General features: G+C 37.6%; 1 protein-coding gene across 4 annotated transcripts in view; it reads right to left on the bottom strand.

The window, feature by feature from the left end:
• The window catches only part of ARHGEF7 (Rho guanine nucleotide exchange factor 7), a 118,589-nt gene that overhangs the window by 34,953 nt on the left and 63,601 nt on the right, over window positions 1-20,035 (bottom strand). For all 4 annotated transcript variants that reach the window (XM_005516598.3, XM_014250956.2, XM_014250966.2 and 1 more), the window contains 3 exons: window positions 13,960-14,054; window positions 13,577-13,672; window positions 7,423-7,545 (listed from right to left, as the gene is read on the bottom strand). In XM_005516598.3, the coding sequence (XP_005516655.2) occupies window positions 7,423-7,545; window positions 13,577-13,672; window positions 13,960-14,054 (314 nt within the window). The remainder of the gene's footprint in view (window positions 1-7,422; window positions 7,546-13,576; window positions 13,673-13,959; window positions 14,055-20,035) is intronic.

Raw genomic sequence — 20,035 nt, 5'->3', positions numbered from 1 at the left:
GTATTCAGGCTAATTCACTGAACATCGTGCATGTGGCTACAGTGTGGTGGCACCTCCTCTCCTCGTGATTCAGTTAAGAGGAAAGAAACCGTTTCCAGTAATGACAGTGTGACACCCAGTTTACACAGGAAGCTTTACCAAAGTTCACCTGGGAAAGCCCTTCTGCCAGAATGCAGTTATTGGTTTAAATTTCAATTCCCTAGGTATATGACAATGATCAAGTGCAAGTCATTGCTTTTCTGTTTTATCCATTCCTTGCACCTGTAATCACCCCCACCCATTTCAGCATCATAAAGCCTGGCATTAACATAAAGCTACACAGTACTTGATACCTCATCTTCTTAACGTTAAAGACATTTCCTACAAGAACCAAGAGGAAATAGCTGTTTAAACTAATTCTTTGCATTTTGTTTGCTTCAGTCAGACACAGCCCCTGCTGCCTCATTCTACCACCCTTGCCCTTTTACAATATCTACAACTCTTCCCCATTTCAGGCAGCTCAATCCATAAGTGTATTACACAGGTTCTCTTTCTCCCCTACAAAGCTGTGTTTTCCACATTGGATGTGCCAATCTCAAACTCCACAGTACACTCAATTTAACATTGCTATGAACAGTCCTCATTTTTGCTCTTAGACTGCTAAGGGGCAAAACCCTCCATTCCTAATTACTTTGGCCATCTCCATACTGTCGGGTGCATACAAATGCATTATACAAATAGTACTTGCTGAGCTATCCACTCAAGACAATGCTTGCACTTCCTCCTCCCCATTTTCTTTTATTTTAATACTTTTAGCATAGGAGAAACTTCGGTTACCATTTCACCCATATTCACATTTTTAATTTTCATTATCGTTTCTCCATTTCTTTCACTTGAGCATTATGAAAGAGACGTGTAAAAAAACAGTGGAAAATAGCTTGAATTAAAATTGACTTCTTGGAAACCTGAAATAAAAACTCGGTGTTATCTTGCTTTCACTGTCTACTCTGCATTCCCTTTATCTAAACACAATCTGTGGTTATGCCATTCTCTGCTCAAGTGACACTTGGTGTTGGATCATCACATTTTTTTACTTAATCGTAGTATAGGAATCCATGGAGCAAGTTTAAACCTCAGCTCACTTGAAATGTACACAAAGTCCTGAAAAACAGGCTTAGCAATGGCATCATCAGGAAGCCTTTAACAGGGAGCAGTGTTAATAGGTGTAATTAAAACTGAATGACGTAGTTTTCCTCCCAACAGTCCCAAGAGGACAATGTTTTCTTTCATACACTTCTACCCTTTCCTCTGACAAGTTTTGACATGCCTGCTTGTTCAAACTCTAGTCTGAACACAGGCACACACTCCTTTAATCCAACAGTACCCAAAATTTTGTCTCGGGAGTTCCGTCATGCAGACCACCGTAGCATTCTATTCATGCTATACCAACCTGGCACCTCTGCAGCTTGGTGGACATAAAATATCCATCAAAATGTGGATGTTACTTTGAGTTCAAAGTGAATATCTTCTATTTAGTAACAAAAGACAAATAGAGTACAGGACATAATGGAAGGATTTACTTTTACTTTCAAAAACATGAGTGGGTTAAAATAATGTTCGAACACGACAGCTCACAACCATTTTTTAATTATTTGCAACATAAAAAAAGTCTGTATCAGCTGCTTTGCCAAAGACAATGGCTCTTTCATGTCACACTTTCAATTCATGCCTGCAAGTACCACAGTCTCCTAGGCAGTAAATGCTAAATGAAGCTCCAGCCCACAGCTAAGAGTGTGTTTTAATAAAAAACTATCATTTAGCTGAACAGGAAAAATCTTTTGAACAGTGAAATCATCAACTCAGTCACAACTGCCTAAGCAAGTAGCTTTTCAAAAAGAGGCAGATGAGACTTTAATTCCCTACTTGCATCCCTTTACACAATAAAATGTAGAGAAGCACACAAAAGTGCTGTGCTTCATTTATTCTGAAATCTCAAGCTGAAGAATTTTCCCCACTCCAGACTAGAGTTGGTTCACAGCTTGAGATATTTTAAAGGTCACCATGAAAAGTGTCTTTAAGCCCTACGAATTAATTCAAATCTTTCTTAGAACAGCTGCCTCAAAAGCTGCAAATCACACTGGAAGGGGGAAGAAAAAGTTCAGATGTGCCTATAAGTAATAGAAGGAAAAAAAATAAAGCCATTGAACCTTGAGGAAAGCAGATCCAGGAACTAAAAATGTACACATTTAAAATCACAACTTACGCTTCTGAAGGAGGTCTCTGTTTGTAATAGATGGAGCACGAGCTATCACTGCTGAGGGGTCTGAGGACTGCACACAGGCACCGCATTTTGAGAGCGTCGTGACACAGCTTAGCTCAGCAACCCCTCAACTGCAGCTCTGAATTTCCTAGGGCTAAACTTCCCAGTCAAGCTCTTCTCCCGGGGACTGCTGCTCGGTGTATGACATCAGCCTGCACACTTGCAGGCTCAGGGATACACCAAAGTGGGGGAGGCACAAAGAGTTTTCTGACTCAATCTGATCTGTATTCCATGCTCCAGTTACTCAGAGTAATTGTGATGTTCCAGCTCCACAAATTTTATCCAGACTGCTAGGTCTGTGATGCAAGTGTAGAATATGTTTGGGACATGTTATCTAAGAGAACAGAAGAATCTAGCAAAATTAACATTTCAACAAGTGAGGATTTTTGAACAGTTTTCTTGCTGCTGAGAACTGGCTTGATATTTGCAACTTTGCAAAATGAAAATAGCAGGTGTGTGTTAGTAACTTTCAACTTCAAATTTCAACTTCAACTTTCAACTTGCCTTTTCATCAAATTAATTTTTTTTCTGGTAAGATTTTTCTTCTGTTTTAAACATACTGCTGTTTAAACAAAGTAAAGACGTTTAACACCACGCTCTACTCCTCCAAAGTTACATACCTGATGCTGGTTACATTGGGTCTGTCCATCTTTCCTCAAAAGAATTTTTTGTCCACTGATCAGTGGGGCCTATTACATTTGGTGTTTTAAATTATGTTATCCAAACTTCAGTAAATCCCATACTCAAATACCTTTTCTCTTGCCGTTTTTGGATATAGTCCACAGGAAGTCTCAGTCCTAGCTTCTGCCTGCTCTTTTTTTTTTCTTGCTAGACTTTCTTGTTGCACTGAACTTTGTTGCTTGTGATCTTTCTCAGCTAGGTAACATTTTATGTTCCTGGCATTCCTTATCCTGCTGCAATTACCCACTTCTGTACTTTGTATCCAACTGGGTTTTTTAATCTGCAGAAAATTTACTCTTTCACGCCTTCGGCTGTTCATTCTGCTCCTCCTCTTACCGGAAGGCAAGCATATGTCTATGATCAGAAGCACACGCAGGAACAGTGCTAGTTCGACTAAACTCTACACCCTCAAGGCAGTACTGGTCTCACCAGTCAGCAAAATTATCTACTAAAATAATACCATATATTTGAACACCTACCCTTAGACCTGAACTGGGATCTTCAAGCAACACTGTAAATAGTAGAACCAAACCTGATACAATGGAGCCAAAAAGCTGGCACTGTTGTTGAATAAAGTAAATAAAATAGGGATTGTCTACAGTGGCACTAGAGGAACTGTGAGAAGGGATCACGCAAAACCCTGAGCTCTGCCAGAGCACCACCCAACTGTACCCAGCAAACTCCACCTCTTCAACTCTAGGCAGTGGCTTAAGACACAATTACAAGATTAAGACACAATTACAAGATACAATGACAGATCTGAAGAAAAATTACTTAATCCTTCAAAATTCTTGATTCATTAAGCTGAAAGAATTTAAGCTCTGGGAAAAAAGTATGCAATAGCTCCAAAATTATTCCTGAGACAAAAAGTACTTACCAAATTTCAAGACAGTATAAAATTGGAGAAATTATGTTGCATACCAATTTTAACACCTGGGTAAAATCTACAAAGCCATAACTGGAACCAAGAAGATAATCTGTTCCCAAACTTAATAGAAATATTTTGCTGTTGCTGTGATTATCAGAGGCAAATACCTCTTCAGAAATACCAAGCTCTGAAACCTGAACTCATGTATGAGCTGCATTAAGTTTTACTCCCATGATTTCATGTTCACATACACTTAGGTCTCCAAATATTTTAATAGTCTTTTAATTGTCTGACTACTAATAATTTAACTTAATGAAATGAAAGATGTTGGTAGCTTTGAAGATTTGAACATGATAAATGTCTTATTCTTTAAATAACGCAATTGACCCCCTTCAGCCCAGACTGTGTATTGACATGAACATGCACATACATGAACATATATGCACACACAAACCCTTATTCTACATTAGTTGAATAAAAGCCCCCATGTTTCTGCTGCATATGATCAAGAAGCAAATGACAAAAGACAAAGTGGAAACAGATTTGCATTCATACTGGATGGGATTGAAAAGAAAAAAAAAAAAGACAGTCACATTCCAATTAAATGCCCTTTTTAAATCTCCAACCCCATCCCTAGGACTGACTGTTATTTAGAATGTACTCCACAAGAACACTATTCCAAGAAAATTTTTGTCTAGAAGTGCACAGTAATTCTGGTTAATATCGTGTTTTACCTATAAATACACACAGAGCCTTTACAAGGTGTCAACAACATCTTAACAGGTCTTAAAACTCTGTTTTAAGAGGACCCTTGACAGCTGACATATAAAACCCCCACATGTAATGCTCCACCAAACCAGACAACTGCTTACAATTTTAATGTAAGTGATCCAATCACTCTGAAGAAAGAATACAGTTAATGCTTCATCCAACTTCGTAAAAGCATTTTTATCCAGTGACAGTTAAAAAAAATAAAAGTAGTATCTTTTATAAAATTGTAAAAAAATCTTCATCTAGAGCTCTTATGTAGGAGATTTTTTTTGTTGTTGATATGGGTCCCCAGAGAAACAAACAGCCTAATAATCTTCTGAGTAGAAAATACTAATTTTGTGATATAAGAATTTGACATTTGCTAGGTTTTCTTTTTTCATAAAAAGGCTTTCAGAGGTACAGTTACAGCATATGTGTTCAGTTTATGAATTGCACAAAGCTCATGGCAAGAAATAACCTTTTTTGGAGAGTAAGAATTTATGTTCCAAATCAAACTGCTCCAGACAGTTCCCTTTTCTTATCTAAAATGCTACTGAATAGCACAGATGCTAAAAACACGATATAAAGTCCAAGTATTCCACTTACACTTATTTCTTTGCCCTATATTTGGTAGTATTAAAACATATGGGTTTGGACCCTCTTCTAAAATTATAATGACAAAACAACCAACTAATGTCTTTTCTTAAAAACCTTAAACCTTGGTATTTTAACCCAGTATAAACTGCACTGTAATTATTTCACCATTAGTACAATCATGGCTATCCTCAAACCTCATGGCAATTTTTAGATTAAGGTTTATAGGGGATTTTTTACACACTAAAATAATTTCAGCTAAACAGACAAAGAGTCAGTTCTGAGTATTTTACATTTCTTCATGCCTCCAACCAGTTTATTATTTCTCTTTCCCTCTTCTTTGAAACAATGTAATTAGAAGTTTTTCTGTGTTCTGAGGAAGAGATTCAGAGCTGTTTAAAGCCACCTTCTGATTTCTCATGGCAGTTGTCTCAAGCGGAATATTTAATCAGGCCACTTGCTACCTACAGCAATGTTGAACAACAAAAATTAAGATATTCCAATAACAAAATTGGAGTGGTTAGAAAGAACAGGATGCAATTCTGTTGACTCATGCCTACTAACACAATAGCATTAAACAGAAAACTGTCTATCTCCTCTTCTCTTGAGCTATCTCGTAAGAACAAACTTCCACAACCAAATTACCTAACTCCTCTATGATACTTATATTGTCTCCACCAGGATTTGATGTCAACCTGACTTTAGAGACCTGAAGCTGAATTTTTTTTAGGACATCTTACACAAAAGGAAACATGAAAGAGAAGAAATACTTCTGTCCTCCATTTGCAGAACAAACAGCTTTCCTCCATCCGTACATTTCTATCACCGTTTCTCTGAGTTCTGAGATAATCCTTTACAGATATCCCTGAATCTAAAGAAATGTAGATGATCACTTTGCTGTCACATGCCATCTTCCATCTATAGGTTAAATCCCAGACCTCTGTATGAAAAGAGCATAAAGACTCAAACAAAAAAAATTTCTAAGCCCAAGAGTATTAAAAACCATTGAGAGAAAACAGTACTAAGAAGAGGGTCATTTGAAAGAAAGCACACATAGGGATTTCATCAGGGAGGTTTAAATAATATTTTTGACTTGCTGAATTTTAATGACAAAAACTTACCTTCTTTCTGCCTATATGGTATTGTAAATTTGCAGCTTGATTTTTCCAGCTGGGATTGGAATATAGTTACATGTATTAATAACATAATTGAAATTTCAGAGTATTTTTTAACTAGAAGGTTTTTTGTCTTCATAATATTATATATAAAGCTCACAAACTTGCCACAACATTGCTGCTAAAACAAAATCTGAGTTCCTGAAAGAAGCTAACACTATAGGGGAAAAATCTATTGTGACCATCTTTCTTTTCCAAGTGTTAAGAGTACTCAAAACATCTTTAATCCAATGCAACAAGACAAAAAGGAGAGGGGTGTGTGAAGCAAAATGAACATATATCCTGCTAGAATGTGTCCTATAGCTAAACTCCAAGAAGTTATGGTTCTGTCCTGCAACACAAGCAAGCATAAATAGCCCCAAACTAACAGCTGCTTCAGCACGAGGGTCATCAGAATACAAGTATATAGCAAAAGCTAATGAAAGCTGACTTGTTTCATCAAATTCTCACCTCAAGACTTTTCCCTCAAGGTGATATAGAGCATCTTCTATGCAGATTTAAGGTCTGTCCAAAAGCTGAGCAACCTACATCCTGTTAACTAAGCATCGTACTTCTTAGGGAAAACAGTAATTTTGTAAAACTCACACTTCTTTCATATCACTCAAAAGAAAGGCCAAGGGTATAACTGCATTATGCAGTTAAGTATACACAGGCTTTTACAGGGCTCAGTTACAATGCACCAACTGTCTAAGCAGCCTAAGTCCTGCCAGTTTTGCCATAATTTCACAAACTTGTTTTGATCTCAACATTTTTAAAACAAAGACTACAATCAGTGAAGTTCGGTTTACATATTCAGAGTCTAGCATGTGTTCTTTCAAAGAAAAAATTCTCTCAAACAGTTCATAATACACTGTCAAAAATGCCAGAGAAGCTGCCCAGATCACATGAAACAGCTTTGTTTTATGGGGCATTTTGTCTTTTTTTTTTTTTAAATGCGTAAATTTTTTTCTCAAGTTCTACTACACCAAACACGTCAAAAGAGGTATCACAGCTTTACAACTCAAGTGTATGTTACGTTTTTGCATCAGGCTCGAAAGACTACAAAGTTAACATACCTGTGTTCCGTAAGAACATTTACTGCTGATGGGTGGTTGGCACAGTATGTAAGGTATAAGCTTTTCATCTGTGGCATCAAATTTAGAAAACATCCTCCAACCCTCTGCTGAGCTTCAGGCAACCTAAAAACAGAGTAATAAAGATGAAAATACTCTAATACCAACCAGAGAAATAAATTAAAGCCCAGAAAAACAGTGTATATTGTGTGCTGGGTTTGGCTGGGGTACAGTTAATTTTCTTCACAGTGGCTGGTAGGGGACCATGGTTTGCATTTGCGCAATAATGGAAGGGCAACAGAAGGGATAAAACTCTCCTTTTCTACACAACAGTTCCCACTTGAAGGACTAAGCCTCTTCAGCAGAAGGCCAATTGTGTAACCCACACTGAGGTTAAACAGAAGATGAGCCACTAGCTTTCATCAGTCCTAGATTACAAACTTATTCCTGACACCTTGTCTAAACCACTGTAAAACATGTGCAAGATGAAATGTTTCAATTTCTCCGTGCACTTTCTCTCCTTCCATAAAGGCTGCATTGCCTAACATAAGTGTGCTTAATTTTTGCTTCTTTGCAAGACATGACAGTGGATTTTACTGTTGTTAATCTTTTTAACTACTCTTAAAACCAGTACTTAACTCTTCACACCAACTGTAAAGCTAAATGAGCCCTCACTGAGTACTGAATGCACACATTGTTGGCACACTCAAAGAGCTTCATTCGAAGACTAGTTCCAACAATTCTTTTTCCAACTAGTTCCAAAAATTCTGGAAGAATTTTTTTTCTTTCCTGAATAAATTTTTTTTTAAAAATTTATTTTTAAATTTTTAAATGACTCTGTCATTGTCCCAGACATGTATACTAAGTTCCTAACATCAGTAATCAGCATATCCCCTTCAGAAAAACATAAGAGATGCTCCAATGAACTTCAGTAGAAAAAAAAAAACATTCAGCTTTCCAGGACAACCACTCCTGCAGGCAGGGATGTTCCCATTCTGCTGAAACACAATTTTGGCTCAGTCCTTAGGTTTGCTCATAGCAGTCAAAATTCCAAGTTCATCTCAAGAAACTCTCCCCCAAATTCCAAAACAGTAAGTCTGTCTCCTATTAAGCTGTTCAGTCCCTCTGCACAGAATAGAAGACTACCCAAAACAAAGTAAAGGTTGACTGTAGAGGTAAAGGTGTTCCAAACACGAGGCAGAGGAAATGCATGCCCTGATTTGAGAGCAATGCTTGTTATAGACACCCGGAAAATGACAGCTGAATCCCCAGCTAACACATCACACCAGACACACTCAGGTCACAGTATCAACACTCCTTATATCAAAGGTTAGGACTCATATTTTAAGTCTGCCTCTTATTTTTATAAAGTTTAATAAATTCTGAAGTCAATTGAGTGGCTGCTTTTGCAGGTGTTTAGGGGAAAACCAAGGGCATTCCCCAGCATACTGAGGGAATGCTATTCTTACAGCCTTGCCAAGCAGCATTTCCTGCCAAGCAGCTGGCCCCCTCTAATAAATCCAGCATGAGCTAATAATACATTCTTCGAGTAATAGATGCAGCCAAAGTCTCAAACTATGAAGACACATTCAAGGCATATAACTCAGTATTAAATAGCAAGAGGCTCCAATAAACAGTTGCTAAAAATGGTTAAATTCCCATTTCATACTGTAGTGATGGGGGTGGAGGGTGAATTATGGCTGTTTGCACCAAGCAGACATCTGTGTCTTCTCAGTCTGCTGTTCTTTTAGAAAAATCAAAGACTGACATTATTCTCCTTCACACGTTGCACATGCATTGCCACTTTATACTGCACATTCTTTGTTGAATTAAGATAATTAATAGACTTTTTAAGGGGGTGGTAACTCATCCCCTTTGACTTTTCTAATCCATACATTTTAGTTGCAAATGCTCTACTGTATTTATATATAGGTAAAACTATTTTACCTGCTTAAAAAAACAACAATGCCTATCACCACATCATATAAACCTTTTATTAAGTAATATGCTCCATAAAGAGCATATATTTAACATATATATATGTATATATGTATATATATATAGAATACATATATATGTACATTAACATATATTTAAGTTGTACCAACTTCAGTTAAAAAAAAGGCTGGATACATGTTTTAATTCTATTTGCAAATGTAAAAGAACCATAACAAAGCCTCTGCTGTTGTACACATGCTAGAGAAATCACCATGTGACTATGTCTAAACTACCTAATGTCGTCTGCTTGTTGGGATTGCATCCAACAGCTATCAGTTCTGTTTCTCCAGACTTCCAACGGGCACTCAGTGTATGGTAACTTGAAGAAAGAAATAAAAACTAAGTGTAATTGAACTCCAAAGGGTGCAGTTTGTGAAGAAACTAAATGTTATCTCCTCTGGCATCACAGTTAACAAGGTTACTGAAATAAGGTGCCACTTGGCAACTTTCTGAGCTACTGTTTGCACAAATTGAGACACTACTGAACTTATTCACAGTCCTTCAGACTGATTTTCACCCTCATTACCATACCTCTCACTAATTGTCTTATTGTCTTAGCTCTCAGACATCAGTTACTATGCATGTTTGTTTCAGGATATCTCAAGGCACAGAGTTCGAATTCCCTTAATATCCATAGCCTCATTTCTGCTGATACTCATGATAATAAAAAGGATGATACTGGGACTTCACAGACTTAATTTGTATCGGCACTCCAAAACCAAACCTGAAATGCTAATGAGTTTTGGACTAGATTTAAATAGTCTCTGCTTCACACTCTGGCCTCTCCCCTCTATTTTTTTTTTTGCTTGGGGTTTTTTAAAATGCCATACCACTTCAGGATCATCCCCAAACATGAAATATCCACTTGCACTTAAACACAGAACAAGACAACAGTTACTGTGACTGCAAGAGCAGGGACATGAGGGAAAGAGAAGATAAACCCCAGCTATGGCTGTTACAGGGCAAGGAGGTAAGCCTGAGGTACTGCATAAAAGACTTCAATTGACTACAGAGGAGATCAGATCTAGCAGCCCATGTAGGCTGGTGTCACCAGCCAGCCTGTATGTCATGTGCCCCTCTTTACTGAGAAATACAGGCATGGACTAACAGTTCTACTTCCAGGTAGAATGGAATGGAATCCAATGGAAGAATCTTTTCTGGAGCAGAAGATCAAATCAGGTTCACCATCCTTCTACAAAAATACCCACAGAGCTACATTTCCACTAGAGATCATTTAGATCAGGCAGAGATCACCTGAAGGACACTGACTTTGTTCACAGAGATTCTTCTGCTGTGTGAACTACTGCAGAACTGATCCTTGGCACCGGACCACAGACCTGGAATGAGGCTTAGAGCACTGGAACATTTTTTGTCATCAGAAGGAAGACCAGAGCATGGGGCACTCTTGCTATGTTTCACTGTCAGAAATCTGCTTGTGAAGACTCCAACAGCATCTCCAACCTTGTCTTTTACAGTTCTTTTCCACCATGAACCAAGTGCACTGGAAGCTGATCAGCCAAAAAAAAAATCACCTTTGAAGCCTATCAGCTGGAAGATTCTCACTCAATGCTAGTTAGATTTATTCCATTAACCACTTTTGTTTGGTAAATTAAGAGGAGAAGTTAAAAAGGTGGATATTACCACAACCTGGACAAGTCTAAAGGGGACAAATCTTTAGAAATGAACCAGATGACCTTCAAGGCCGTGGGCAGGGTGGGAAGGTGGCACACAACTAAACCCAAACCATATCCAAACAACTATCTCCCCCAAAACACACAAAGAACCCACTACAGCACTTTATGTTCTGAAAAAAACACCACAACCCAAAGTTTAACACCATGAGGTTTAAATAAGGCAAAGTGGCACAGGCAGAAAAAGAGGAAAGCATAGGGAAGTTTCTGTCATTGAAGTACATACCACAATTTGTTAAAGAGAAAACTCAAATGACAAACTGTCTTAAGGTGGGTGTGGAATTCAAAAAACACTTAACTCTCATGGCCAAGAAAAGGAATTTGTCAAGCAAGGTAGGTTGGCAGCATTTGGTCATTCTGACATGTCAACTTAGACTAAAACACTGCACTAGATGTTACAATATGAAGTGCCTCAATGATGGAACTATAAGCTCTCTGACAAAAACAAAATAAAATGATAAATCTATTTTCAGCCCAGGAGCTAGTCTGAGTTTACAGAACAGGTTCACCAGCCAAAAAAACATGGCAAAATGACAAAAAAAAAAAAAAAAGGCAACAGAACAAGCATTCTTCTACATGGTGGGAATCATGATGGATTAGTGGATTAGATTCCAAACAAGAGGATGCTGTATGCTCAAGTTAATGTGCTATGATGAAAATTAAACTGAAAATACACTTTAGCATGATAAGCATATTTATTAAATGAAAATAAGACAAAATGTTTGCAGTAATGCTCCAGTAACTCTAGGGCATCACTTTCTCTGCCCACCTACTAGTATCCGGTATGTTCCTAGCTTATAACACAGCAACATTTCATTTAGCAGGAAGAAGAAACAAAGGACATTATGAAAAGGTGCTTTAAAAGAGTTTAAGCCAAGCAGAGTTATTAATGAAGGTTTCCGAGCTTGACATTATTATTATGATAGCACATTAACCTACACTGCAAGTTAAAATGAAGTGTGCATTAATATTTGTTTGAAGGTATATACTCTTTTTCCTCTCATTTTTAAGACCACCTTAAAGAAAATTAAAAGATGACAGTCTGTTCCATGAAAAGTATTTAATTTCCCTACTTCTGATACAAAAAAAACCAAAACCATGGTAACAAGCAAATGAAACAACAAAGAGCAGTGACAAGAAACAAAAGGAAACATTTGAGTGTGGTGACAAATGGACACTTCCAGAGATTAAGACATTTAGCTGATCAAGTCAAACTTGCCAGAATGACTATCCTTCTTTTTCACAGCATGACAGACAGACCAGTTCGAGAATGTTTCCATGACACTGCTAAACTGCTATTTGAACTACCCACCATCCTCACTTGACCTCTCTCTGGTCTATGTTATCTAGAGGCAGGAGAGAAGGACAGAAGGCAGGTGGCTGGAGGGCGTGGGATCTGAAGTCAGCAACAGAACCAGGCATATGTTATTGCCTAGTGGAGATGTAGCTTATCCTGTCATGACAAGGCTGCTGCTTCACACAGAGCAGCTCAGGGGAGAGGAGGGAGGGGTCAAAACAAGACACACTGAGGTGATCCAAAGCTCACTGCTGCCAAAAGAGGTATTTTCTTCCATACAGGACATCAACTTGTTCTCACAGCAAACTGAAACTTATTAAGCCCTCAGTGGCAATTCAAGTTACTAACTTGGCAGAAACCAAGAAAATTTGGATTAGGAAGTTGCCTTAGCTCACTATGTGGTCAGACAAAACTAGAATATAGGCAAGGAAAATGACACAACTGAGGTTAGGAGCGTAAACTACACTTTCAGTGGAGTTTCAGAAAATTGTTAGGACAATCCAAAGGAAATATGGTCACTTTCTTTTTTACATGCCCAAGTGCTGAGGTAGCAAGCTGAAAAATACCAAGTTACCACTTGAGCCTAAATTATGGAAGCAGGACTAGTGTCTTCATGCTCCTCCTACTGTGCTCCATGCTTCCCATAAGGTGCAGGACAAGCACTGAGGGATTTTATTTAATTCAGGTTGCTCTTTTTGCCTGTCCTGCAGACCTCTCCCAGCACACCTTAATGACAACTTTTGTTCAGGCCAGAATACTAAGTACAAGCATTCTCGTACAGTATCCTTCATCCAAGTCACTTACCTCCTTCTCCATTGTTCCACCATCACATAAGGTCCCTCCATTCTTTTTCTTACTTTGAAGAACATATTTACAATTCATGCCCCCAAAACCAGCACTTTTCTACTGGTATGCATTTGCATCATGAAAATTCAAAATTTCTTTTAAACTATATCAAAATTTCTACCTTTGCAATTGCATCCTAGGGCAAATATGTTTCTGTACAAAGAATCAATATATTCACCAAACATCTATTACTGTACAGCTCTGGCAACAACACTTGAAGTAAAAGAAAAAAAAAATCTATGCCAAAAAAAAATATGCAACAAGTAAAGTAACAGAAAATATTTGTATGCTAGCATTTACTCTATCCAGCATGCATGGTACTTACTTGGTGCATTCTTCTAAAGATTGTACAAGCATTTGCTGGAAAGAACTTATTTCTTCCAGGTTTCCCATTAAGTATGAAGTATTTGTCAAGGTTAACCTGGAGCCAAAGCAAATAAAACATGTTTAGGTTTTCAGCTATTGACTAATTGTGCATTAATACTACCTATTGCCTTTAAAGAAAATGCCTACTGGTTCTTAGGTCAAGGACCAGACTGTTTCAGTCAGCAAGCAAACTGAATCAAAGCAATCCCTGCCTCAAGAATCACACAGTTCACAGAAGTAAATTGTAAATTCACACTGACATCGACATTTTGACCATGTTAACCCTCCCCAATACATGAGAGATCTCAAGCTTAATTTAAAACACAGGACAAACTCACATACTTTTCACTGGCTTGTAATGGTCGCAGGTAGTTTGAAAGCATTGTTTGTAGCTCCTTAGCATAGTCATTTTCTGTTTCTAATATATTTTGTAGCACCTACAATAAATGACAGTTGCTAATTGGTACTTTTTAAGATATATCAATACCAGTTTTAAAGCATACTAAAATTTATTTAGCATGAGAAAAACTTAAATGAGAGTTCCTACTTTAAAAATTCAAATATCAGCAAGAAATCACTAAATACTATACATCTATGAAATTCACAGGGGAAAAAACCCACTACACACAAGTATTGTTAGCCATATTGAAAAAAAAGGTAAACTAATAGGATTATCACTACACATTTTATTGCAAAATTTGAGTTACACTGAGCTCTCTTCCATTCTCTTCCAAAGCCGGGGTAATTATTCCCCCTATATACTTCAGAACAGACACAGATCATCAGAGGATGGTAAAGCACAATAGAGTTGCAAGAGAAATGAACCGTGTCATTTTCTCAGTCTCAATTACAACACATGACATCTAATGTTGCTAGTGGAGTGTTCAGATGCACTAAATAACCTGCTAGAACACCCGAATATTAACAGATTTACAAAGATCAAGTAATTTCCAACTTCATTTACCAATACAATTAGCACTATTACTGTATTTTTAAATAGTGCTGCCTAACCTTACACTGGGAGTACACTACCATAAGAAAATTACAAAGACTGATGCAAAGCCAGGTATTTACAAAATAAAGTACGCACTTGGGTTTTGGCTGAATATAAATAAAACAAGTAGAATAACCCCAAGGATGTATAGGAAAACATTTTACTGGGCCATTTCTTGGGAGCCTGCTTTAATATAGCCTCCAATATAATCATATCAGGCTCTACTGTACTTTTAGAAGGCAACTTCTTTTTCGCTTCCAAAAAGTTATTTAGCAAGAGAACCATCAGAATTAAATGCAGTTTAGTGAACAGAGCTGAACTTCGAAAACTTACTGCTATTCACTGGTCATAAGCCACACCACAAACCTCATTTTGTTACATGACATATTTGTCAAGCCTACAGTAATATCTCATTTGAGCATTTATAAGAATGACTGTAATTGAGTGCATTATTCATTGTTGTAGTCAATACTCTTTCTTAGGAAATAAAAAAGCCATTCATTCCTAAATGCAAACCTGACGAAATAACTTTAAATAGTTCAGTATGTCAATGAAGAATTCACTGTTCCTTTCACTGGTGTCACTGATTCTGCTTATTCCTTGAATGCTTCTATTCATTTGGGGAGAGAGAGAGAAACCATTTTTGAGTCCATTCTTTTGTTGCAAGTCTGAATCCTGAACTCAAGATTAAAATGTCTCCATTCTCTGCTAAACACTGTGACAGAAGAACATCACAGGGCAAATTATAGCTACTAACTAGGAAATTACAGCATAAAGTACAATATGGGCACACAAATTTAAAAAAAGCTAAGGGTTTTTTTTGATTGTTTAGATCAGGGAAATAAAATATCTCTGCCAACCATAGCACCAATATACTATGCTACTACACCCCATATTCTCTTACATATATATATATATATATATATAAAACAAGGAAAGCAAATTGTTCAAATGGTAATATAAAAGTACTTGGTATCCATGAGGTTGAAAACTAAGTGCAAAATCAGTATTTTTCAATATATTTTTCCCCACAAAAATCTCCCAGCCCAAAGTCATTACACTGGCAGGAAAAATTAGTAGGGAAAAGGAGACTGAAAGCCAGGGACAAAACCACAGCGTCCTGATGAAGAACTGAACAGTATTAAAAGACACCAAAAGACAAAAGTCAACAAATTTGCTAAAGATCTTGAAAGACTGCACTACTATCCCATTTTCTCAAAGACTACTTCCATTCTTCCATTCCAGCTGAAATAAAATTAGTTTCATGTTGGACACACTTCATTATTTTCCCTGTGCTGGTTTGTATTTTTCTTTGAGGATTTTCTTTGCCATATGAAGAAGATGGGATTAGAGGAAAAGGACTTAAGGGCAGGGGGAGGTAACAACAAGAAAGCTTAAAAACTAGAATTAGTAACCTGACAATTAGTGGAAAAAGGAAAATTAATGCCACTGTAAATAAAACTATGCTACAAAACCTGTGCATAGCATCAGCTGCACTTATACATCTTTTTATTCTAGTAGTTCACAGTGTTACACAATACTTGAAATACACAGAGTTTCAGCAGTCCCCAGAACACATTAAATCTACTACACTTTCTTTTAAACAACTAGTTTTCACTGCATACATTTTTATTTTTTTTTTACTTTGAGCTTATTTTTAAAGAATAACCTTGCTTACATAGCTCTAAAACAATTTCTGTGATATCTTGCATTCTTCCAGCTTGACTTACCTACCTCACTGAGAAGTTATGAGGATTAAACTCCTGGTCTGTGCTTTGAAGTGACAAGTAGTCATTACTGCATCTCAGTATTTTGACACCAGAAATCCCTTACATTCCTCATATCCACATCTCGTCCACACGATCTAATAATCACCTTTCTTCCCTTTCCTGCTTTCTGTGCATTCTGGCTGCTGCAAGAGCCCATGAGACCTTGAAGACCTTGTTTCCACAACTGCACCACAACATTTGCGCAGATCCGACCGGGTGCCAAAAGAGCAGCAATCAAGTGGCAGCCTTTGCAGTCCCTAACACTGGTGAATGGCAGGCACACACAACCAAGCTCATACAGCACTGGCTCTCTCAATCACATGGCATACAAATTTCAAACATGGTTAACAATTCTGTCACACAAAACCTCAGACTTCTCCCTAAGGCCATAACTACCACCCAAGAAAGGATTTAAAATCACCTGTGTGAAGACTGATTACCTTCCAAATCGGTGGGAGAAAAGGCAGAGTTCAGAGATACATTTGAGCATGATCCTGTAGCACATTCACATTTTATCATAGGAGTATGGCACTTAACCAAAATATCACAGCTGAGCAAAACCGTGATCAGTATGTAATTTTCCCGGATCACAAGAATTTGCATGATGAACTCCTTAAAACAGGCCCTTGAGACAGGCAACGTAAAGCACTGCACAAGTATAACATATCTTGAGGGGCCTCAAAAACTTATATGAACTTCAGTAGACAACTTGATCCAACTTTAAAAGCGTAGCCTCAAAAGGAGTGTTTGCTTTCTACTACTTCTCAAATACTTAGAAGGAAAAAAGGTCAACCAAATACTCAGAACTGTGGAGAAATTTGCCCATTTCTTCATCTGCTTTTAGAAGAGCTACCTAATCTCAAAGCAACTGTAAATGGAGAGAACCTAATTTTATTCTGGAAACAAAGTTATAAACTCTCAAGGGATCTGATGTAAAAATAAAACTCAGAGTAACGCCTGCTCTGTCTTCAAGGAATAACATGCAACAATACACCCACTTCTTCAGTAATAGGCTACTAAATTACTTCTACATGAAAAACACTTCATCACAAGTCTGGTTCATATTACACACTACTATAGACTTGTACCATTTTGTGGAGGACAAAACCTCAGCATTCTCTACTAACCTGAATTCCAGAGCCAAGCCAAATGTACATACATAACAAATGTCTGCGTTCTCAGCAACACATAATGCAAGGAGAAATTAATTAAGCACACTGAGACTAGAAGGCATGTGATTTGTCTCACAAGCTCCAGACAGAGCTTGTGATTCTGTGAATCCACAGAAATAAAGAACATGTTTACAAAGGGGTGAAGAGCAGAAGAAGGTGGTGAAAGCAGTCTCATCTTTACATTAAGTACTTTTCCCTTAGCCCAGGTCTCCTCCCAGAAAGGGAGCCTCTCCTACCACTTTCTGAACTGTCCCTTGATTTTGCCCTCAGTCCGATAAATGTACCCTCAGGTGCTGCCTGCACAAAACATTCCTTAGGGTAAACAGCAATAAGTAACCACAAGGACTGTGGAGTGTCAGCACATCCCCATGTGGGGACAGCCACAACTCAAAAATATACATAGTCCCAAAGTACCAGTCTCAACTCAAGTTTGGTAGCCAAGAGAGCCTAAAACACAGATTTTAACTCCTTCACTCGAGCTCTATCCTTTCAGCTACCTGTTGCCAAAAGTTTTTTTGGAGCTCTTCTGCTTTTTCCTCAACTTTATTATCAGTAAAGACTGATGACATTTAGTACAGGGATGTCCCATGTCTGCAGCTTAGGAATTACGACAGAACTAAAACTCAACTCAGAAGTTCACTTCAGTGAACAGGTTTGCTGTGTGTCTTATCTACATGTAAAACATGCAAAAATCATACATATTTAATAATAATTGAAAATCTTTTCTAGCTATATTGACATAGAAGTACAAAACGTATTTCAAGAAAATCTAAATGTGAGCACGTCTAATTTAGATTTCCGACACAGCAGTACAGTCTTACTTCTCTGAAACAATGGGCATGCCACAGCACTGCCCCTCATTTTCTAAACCAGAAAAAGAGAATGGTGAATTAAAAAAATATGTAGGGGTATTTGCCACACTGTGGAAGAACATGAAACCAAGGCAATTACACAATTTATTGCAGACAGACTTAAAAATAGCACTCTAGGGTCAGTGCTGTGATTTACAACATATCTGTATATTATTATGAGCTGGCCATCTTCACCCTCTACAACGTCATCAACAGTTATTAAGTAATGAGCAGTCAGAACAGTTGGCATCTCATTACATCAGGTTAATTGTACCAAGAAAGCTGCACCTGAGCAAGATGAAAAATTAACTAATCCTAAGAATAGGTATATGATGGTCACTGGGGTTTGGGGGTTTTGTTTGTTTGTTTTTTAATTAAATACTTTAAAAGTCCGCTACAGCTGTATCTCCCAAAGTGTAGTAGCTTGAGCCTTCACAATTAGAACAGGTTACCCAGGGAACAATTATAAAAATCACATAAACCAAAGGTGGTATTTCAAAATCGTATGGTATAACTTAGGTGCCTGAACAAATTCAACACTTACTTTCTCTTATTTTCATTTAAATACACTCTCACCACATCCATACACTACAATAAGTTAAGAAAGACCCCCCAAAAAAACCCACTATAAAGACAGTGAACACAAAAATAAATGAAGTCAAGCCACTAGTTTCTCACTGGATATAGCACAGCAAGACCATTATGTCCTGCAGTTAGAGGGAAGGGTGTGCCTGCAAGGATACTTTCCACTGTGACCAGCAGTTGTGAAACCTGCCAAAGACCTGCAGCCCTTCCTTCACCACAGAATTGCAGCTACTGACAGAGGCAGGAATGGAGCCAGATGGAGGAACAGGAGTTTGCTTCAGAGCTTTCAATTAGGGACTAGAGACAAAACACCTCTGTTCTTCAGGTGCTATTCATGCCACAACCACACAAGATGAAAACAGAAAATGATGCTTTATGATCCTTTTTAAAAACTGACATATAGAACGAAAACCCACGGCAGCTGCTTGGAAGGGAAAGAAAGGCTGTGGTTTGGTTTTACACCAGCAGGGAGCAGTGCTTAACAAAAACAGTAAAATGCTTTTTTTACTTCCCAACGTATCTACTCAATAAATTAATGATTCTCAACATGGTTACAACACACTTAAAGATGAAGCTGGGTATGTTTCTTACATGCATCTACTAAAGAGGTCTGAGTACCAGGTTAAGAATTCCTGAGGGCTAAAGGCTCACTCTGCCTGCACTGCCTTGCTGTGAAATCTATCCACCTGTATAAGGGAGAGGTTCCTTAAGTTAGCAAGAGTTGGTTTACAAACATGAGTACAAAGTAAGCAAATCGAACACTTTGAAACAATCTCTTATTCAACAAGGACAAAAACATAATTTAACACAGCAGAATTTCAGTACTTCATGGAGATTGGGAAATATTGATGGCACATGTGGGGGATGGGAGAAAAAAGGAAATTTACAACTAACAAAACAAGTAAAATGAGCATAGTATTACAGAAGTGCCAATCATTCACTTACTTTAAACTATAATTTTTGCATCACATTTAAGAATCCATGTATGTAATATTCTATTAAACTAATAATTATCATCTTTATATGAGAACCCACCAATACCCCTAT

The sequence above is a fragment of the Pseudopodoces humilis genome, chromosome 2 (assembly GCF_049639895.1).
Source record: "Pseudopodoces humilis isolate 2021_Gansu_Grassland_sample_001 chromosome 2, ASM4963989v1, whole genome shotgun sequence".
NCBI lineage: Eukaryota > Metazoa > Chordata > Aves > Passeriformes > Paridae > Pseudopodoces > Pseudopodoces humilis.
The sequence above is the reverse complement of the archived record's forward strand: the minus strand, read 5'-3'. Positions and strand labels throughout refer to the sequence as shown.